General features: G+C 57.0%; 1 protein-coding gene across 7 annotated transcripts; it reads left to right on the forward strand.

Annotated features, from left to right (window-relative positions):
* Positions 1-211: 211 nt before the first annotated feature.
* On the forward strand, positions 212-5,722 carry GLYCTK (glycerate kinase). 7 transcript variants are annotated; one of them, XM_007081934.3, is made up of 5 exons: positions 212-247; positions 2,533-2,948; positions 3,172-3,323; positions 3,961-4,136; positions 4,474-5,722. In XM_007081934.3, the coding sequence occupies exons 2-5, from the start codon at positions 2,572-2,574 to the stop codon at positions 5,338-5,340; spliced, it is 1,572 nt and encodes a 523-aa protein (XP_007081996.2). In that variant the 5' UTR covers positions 212-247; positions 2,533-2,571; the 3' UTR covers positions 5,341-5,722. The 7 variants fall into 7 exon arrangements, with proteins under 7 accessions (XP_007081996.2, XP_042835017.1, XP_042835014.1 ...); XM_042979083.1 differs by having other exon boundaries at positions 225-247; positions 2,537-2,948; XM_042979080.1 differs by lacking the exon at positions 212-247 and adding an exon at positions 266-603.
* Positions 5,723-6,547: the final 825 nt, after the last annotated feature.

Consider the following 6,547-nt stretch of genomic DNA (forward strand, 5'->3'; position numbering starts at 1 on the left):
CCCGTTGCAGAGATGAAAGCAATACAGCCTGAAGGTGGCTCCACCCAAGCCTCCCAAAAGTCCGAGTGGAGGAAACGCCTTAGTTCCCACTCGCACAAACCTCACACCCCACCTCCCACGGCAGTTTGCGCCTGGCAGCACCCCAACCCCGCCCCCTCTCACCCCACACTTCCTGATTCCGCTCCGCCCTACCCGCGAGTACTTCCGGTCTCCGGCACCGGAAGCCGCGACCCAGAGCGGTGGGGCGGTAAGTCCACGGCGCGAGGGCCCACGGAAGAAGTCTTTGGGCCGGGCAGTGGCGGGTCCAGGTGGTGGCGGGCCATTATTTCTCGGGTCACTACCGGACATCACGCGGCAGCGAAATTCCCTCGGAAAGGTCTAAGGCGCCGGTAGAGAATGACATTACTTCCGGAGCATGTGCGGGCAGGAAAAGGCCGGAAGTGGCTCCAGCCCCACTTGGTGGCGAGGAGGAGTCAAGGAGGGTCTTCTCGGTGTTGCCGGATTTATCTCTGGAGTACCTGGGAGTTTTAGGAGAGAGGGTGTGTGAATAAAGAGTAGCAAGTAAAAATACAGGACGTGCAGTTAAAATTTAATTTCAAATAGGTAACTTTTTTTTTAGTGTAGGTATGCCTCAAATATTGTATGGAACATACTTGTATTTTAAAAATCCCAAATTGAGGGGCACCTGGGTGACTCCGTCAGTTAAGCGTAGGACTCTTGATTTCAGCTCAGGTCATGATCTCAGGATGGTGAGATTGAGCTCCCTGGTCAGGCTCTGCTGATAGGGCAGAGCCTGCTTGGGATTCTCCATCTCTCTGCCCCTCCCCTGCTCATTCTCTCTTTATCTCTTTTTCTCAAAAAAAAAACAAGAAAGAAAGAAAGATCTGATTTATTTGAAATTCAAATACATCTTATATTTTAACTGGCAACCTTTGCCTTGAACACCCCTCTCCCCCGAGCTCTGGTGTACTGTGGCAAGGCCTGTGTCCATCTGGGAAAGAGGTACAAAGTTCATGCAGGCTGTCAGGCTATTGCTAGATTCTAAGCCACTTTTGGTTCCTAGCCTAATGGGCCATCCCCAGGGGCTTCCTGGCAAAAATTGAGCTCATTTTTCAGAGTCCATATGTCAGCACCCTCTGTGTTCCTTTTAATGCTGGAGTCAGGCAGCATTGGTCTTATGGGAAAGCTGAGAACCATGCTGGCTAAGTGGCTGAGGACTACACATTGTTAGGTCTTTTGAGTGTGGGATAAAGTGGGGCTCAGGTTTTCTGTGTTAACAGTGGGCAGCTTCAGAGAGACCAAGGATGTCAAGGGGAAAGCGTTAATCTTCTCATCCCACCTCTCATTTTGTATGTGAGGTCCAGTGAGAGAAAAGGAATTGTCTCTTTGGTAGAACTGAAGCCTGATTCCCAGCCTCCTTCCCCTGTTCTGTGCATACTTGTGCAGTCAGCTGGCAGCATTTATGGTGGGCATTGTTAAAGCAGATGCCTTTTTTAGAGATGAGCTCTTTGGGGCTTTATTGTCCCTGAATTCCTTTACAGCTTCCTGACCTTCACCCTGAGGCTACTTTAACCTTTACCTTGCCCAGTGGGGAAAGTGACTGGCCTCAGTTCTGGAAGCCTGGCCTTTCCTGCTCCAGACACTCGGCTCTCACTCCTGTGGGTGGTGTGACCCAAGACTTGTCTTGTTAGGTCAGAGTGAAAGGCATGTTCTTAGCAAAGGTGGGTCTAGCTAGCCAAGTAGGTGGAAGGGTGTCCTTTTTTGTCCTGCAGTGTGGGCCCCAAGGTATATGGCCTTATTGTGGTGTCTAGGGACTATCTGAGGTTCCATCATGAGCCAGTCTTTGCTGCCATTTCTCGCTTGAACCCAAACCTTTTGCTGGACTGGCCTTGAGCACTGGGATTCCTCAGGCTGTGTGTCCTGAGGATGTGCTCTGGGTCTGCCTGTCAGTGCTCCTGTGAGCCTACAGCCTCCCCACACAGACCTAGGCTTCCCAGACCAGATCCATGAGCTAATGAAATTGAGCAGGTTACAGGTCATCGGGCTCAGGGTCAGTTGGTGGGACAGCCGGCAGCCTCTTGGCAACAGAAGTGGTAAACAGGCAAGGAAGGAGTGCCAGAAAGGGGTGTTGCTCCTGGACGAGGGCTTAGAAGTGAAGGGGGTGGAAAAGGGGTGGGGCGGGAGCCCAATGAGAGGAATTGCTCCCTCTATGAATGATTAACTCTCAGCCGAAGCGGGTGGCCTAGGGGAGGGCTCGGCTAACAGGACCTTTGGACCCGGGGCAGAGTGTCCAGAGGGCCAGAGTAGAGCCTGCAGAAGAGAAGGACATGGTAGGTGGCGGGCTTGGGCTCCGAGAACTGGAGTTAGATGAGGCAGCTGAGGGCCTCAGAAAGTCTTGGACTGGCAGATGGCCCATTGCAGCAGCCACTGTGGGGTCCAGCGGCCCCAAGCCCTCAGAGAGGTAGCTGTGGTGGTGGTGGTGGGGGTGACTCTGGTCTTGCAGCGGCCTTACTGGTGCTTTCTTCCCCCTAGGCAGCCATGGGTGCCAGGTGGTGCTGAGAACAGTGGGGCATGGCTGCAGTCCTGCAGGTCCTGCCCTGCTTGGCCCGAGCCCCCTTGCGCCCACTCCTCTTGGGTGGCACAGTGGTCCGGCTGGCCAGTGGCATGGCCCTCGCGGAGCAGGCACGGCAGCTGTTTGAGAGCGCTGTGGGTGCCGTGCTTCCAGGCCCCATGCTGCACCGGGTACTGTCCTTGGATCCTGGTGGTGGGCAGCTGAAGGTACGGGACCGGAGCTTTCAGCTGCGGCAAAACCTCTACCTGGTGGGCTTTGGCAAGGCTGTGCTGGGCATGGCAGCTGCAGCTGAGGAGCTACTGGGCCAGCATCTCGTGCAGGGTGTGATCAGCGTTCCCAAGGGGATCCGTGCTGCCATGGAGCATGCTGGCAAACAGTAAGGAGCCTTGGGGGGCTGCTGCCCACTGTCCATCGGGCGGGGAAGCTAAGCCAAACTCAGGCCCCATCGGGCCTCCCTCCCTCACCAGCATCCCTTTCCTTCTGGGTCTAGATTGGCTCCAGGATGGGTGCCAGTTGGCATCCTTCACCTGTACAGCTGGGAAATCAGGTGGAAGGAGAGGAACTCACCCCATCTCTTGCTGTCTGTTCTGTCTCTTCAGGGAGATGCTGCTGAAGCCACACAGCTGTGTCCAGGTATTTGAGGGCGCAGAGGACAACCTCCCAGACCGTGATGCGCTCCGGGCCGCACTGGCCATCCGGCAGCTGGCTGAAAGCCTCACAGCTGACGATCTACTGCTTGTGCTCATCTCAGGTATGGGTGCCAGGTTGGCTCATTCAGGACAGTTTGGGGGATGGTGGTGGTGGTTCCAAATACCAGGTCTGTGAGAGATGGTTGGTCTGAGCCCTCGGGGTCACAAGAGCAAGGGAGGCAGTAAGGAACCTGGATGGCTGACCCCCAGGTGGCCCTGGGTATTGTATCTGGCCTCCCCGGAGCTGTGGGGTCCTCCCCTGACTGACCCTATTGGGTGACCGTGAGGGGGTACATAGGGAACATCTAACTCAGGGTGTTGCAGGGAAAATGTCCCTGCTGTTGCTGCTCTCTTGCCAATGTGATCTGGGGCTAGAACCCAGGTCTCTAGCTCCCACGGAGCCCCTCCTTGGTCTCACTGTCTCCTCCTGGATGAGGGGCAGCCCCTATTCCAAGTTCTTATGGAATAGTTCTTTTAGTGCCTGCTGGGACCTAGGCTACCCTAAGGCAGGGCACAGCCTCAGGGGCCCAGGGTGTGGTGACTGTACACACGGTCACTGCATGTCCACACGGGGGCACCCTAACCCCACCTTTCCAGCATCCCCTTCCCTAATGTGGGCACTGCCTGCCTGCTTCCCTGAGTGGGGAGGTTCCGTTGCAGTTCTGTCCCATCTTCCCAACTTCTTCACTGTCTCTGCAGGTGGGGGCTCAGCCTTGCTGCCAGCCCCTATCCCACCCGTCACACTGGAGGAAAAGCAGACACTCACCAAACTGCTGGCGGCCCGTGGAGCCAACATCCAGGAGCTGAACACAATCCGGAAGGCCTTGTCCCAGCTCAAGGGTGGGGGGCTGGCTCGGGCTGCCTACCCTGCCCAGGTACATGGGTTGCTTCTACCCCAGGCAGCCCTGGGCTGGAGGAGCCCACATGCACCAGGGAGATGAAAGCCTAGAACAACAGACAGATTGGCAGGGGCCTGGTGTGGGAGTCCACAGGGCTAGCTGAGAGGGGCCTCAGAGAGGAATGGGGGGGGGGGTCCAAGTGGCCACATGTTCTACAAACCCCCTTGAGAGGGGTTAGAAGTGGGTAAGAAAATGCACTGGGCAGTGTGAGGGTGTGTGGATACATGGTAGGGGGCGTGTGGTGGTTTATCCTCAGTGGCTGTAGGGTGAGGGCCAGGAGGGACTGAGCCTTGCTTCTGCGACCCCACCCCAGGTGGTGAGCCTGATTCTGTCAGACGTGGTGGGGGACCCTGTGGAGGTGATCGCCAGCGGCCCCACTGTGGCTAGCGTCCACAACGTGCAAGATTGCCTGCACATCCTCAATCGCTACGGCCTTCGTGCTGCCCTGCCACGTTCCGTGAAGACTGTGCTGGCTCGGGCTGACTCTGACCCTCATGGGCCACACACCTGTGGTCACGTACTCAACGTGATCATTGGCTCCAACGCGCTGGCGCTGGCCGAGGCCCAGCGGCAGGCTGAGGCGCTGGGGTACCAGGCTGTGGTGCTGAGTGCAGCCATGCAGGGCGATGTGGAAAGTATAGCCCGGTTCTACGGGTTGCTCGCCCAGGTGGCTGGAACCCGCCTCACTCTGGCTGGGGCTGGAGCCTCTGCAGAGGAGGGTGAACAACTCCGTGAGCTGGCAGCTGAGCTCCAGCTCCCAGACCTGCAGCTGAAGGAGGCTCTGGAGGCTGTGGTGAGGGCCAGGGGCCCCGTCTGCCTGCTGGCTGGTGGTGAGCCCACAGTGCAATTGCAGGGCTCAGGAAAGGGTGGCCGGAACCAGGAACTGGCCCTGCGTGTTGGAGTAGAGCTGGGACGACAGCCACTGGGGCCTGTAGATGTGCTGTTTTTAAGTGGCGGCACCGATGGGCAGGATGGGCCCACAGAGGCTGCTGGGGCCTGGGTCATGCCTGAGCTGGCCAGCCAGGCTGCTGCTGAGGGCCTGGACGTGGCCACCTTCCTATCTCACAATGACTCACATACCTTCTTCCGTTGCTTTCGTGGTGGGGTGCACCTGCTGCACACAGGGCTGACTGGCACCAATGTCATGGACGCCCACCTTCTGTTCCTGCGGCCACGGTGATGGTATAGGTTGTGTTTTAGGAGTACAGAGGAGGCCTACAGGACAGCATCCTGGAGCTGTCCAGGGTTGGTCCCCAAGGCCTCACCAGGCCTTAGGGTTCCTTCTTTTCTTGGCCCAGGCTGCTTGGTTGGCCCTTATACCTCACACCCATGGCTTCTGCTCTGTGTTCATTCCTCCAACCGGACTGGCAGATGGGGGCTCTCTTCTCCCTACTTTCTGCTGTGACAGATAGCAGGTATCTCTGAGGACTGGGATGAGCCCCTTAGCCAGTTTGCTGTTCCCAGTCTTCTCCCCACCCACCCCCAGGCAGCCCCTCTGCTGAGCTCTTGAGTGTCCTTTCTGTGGGGTAAAGCAAGGACTGTAAATAAAAAGAGCCACACTATGGGTTCTCCATGTGTTTTCCCTCTGAGCGAAGACTCACCCAGAACTGCTGGGAAGGGGAGTGGGATCAGCCTGCAGCCCCAGCGCTAAAACCCTACAGGAGTTCCCCACACCCTGCTCTGCAGGGTATACTCAGCACTTGCTTCACTTAAACAGGAGCCTAGGAAGGTTGAGCCTGGCTTCTGACACATTCAATGGGGACAAGCAGAGAGGGAGGACAGGCCTAAGGACTGCAGACTGTGGGGTCTGAAAGCAACTGGCCACCTATCCAACTGTGACTCCCCTGTGGCCTCCCTGTTGCAGTCTCCAGCTTCTGCTTGCTGTGTGCCTTGCTGGGTGAATGCTTACTGTCCACTAAGTCTGTCCTTCCCTTCTGTGTTTGGAAAACCCTTAGGCACAGACCACACCTTCTTTGGTTGATCTGCCCTTTGTTTACCCACGGGCTACTCTCAGCCACATAGGATTCTGGACCTTGTTTTCTTGTGTCAGGCCCATTTTTCCAGGTGGAACATCCCAGTTCCTTTAGCTGCTCCTCTGGAACCCAGTGCCAGCCTTGGAGTGGTGGTCTCCAGCGCTGAGATAGTGGGTCAGAGTACTGATGGGATCCAGCAGCCCACCTGGCCATTCTCCTGTTACAGTTGGCCAGGGAAGAGGTCAGTGGGGGTGGGGGTAGGGAGAGCAACAGAGGAAAGGTTCCCTTGGCTAGGCTAGCAGCTACCTCTCTTTGGGCCCCTTTGCTCAGGATCCGAGCCCTCGCTGGCCGCCCCCGCCGTGCGCCACGGCTCCAATCCCTATATGAGTGAGCAGTAGAATCACATAGGAATAA

Source organism: Panthera tigris, chromosome A2 (genome assembly GCF_018350195.1).
Source record: "Panthera tigris isolate Pti1 chromosome A2, P.tigris_Pti1_mat1.1, whole genome shotgun sequence".
In the NCBI taxonomy this organism is placed as follows: Eukaryota; Metazoa; Chordata; class Mammalia; order Carnivora; family Felidae; genus Panthera; species Panthera tigris.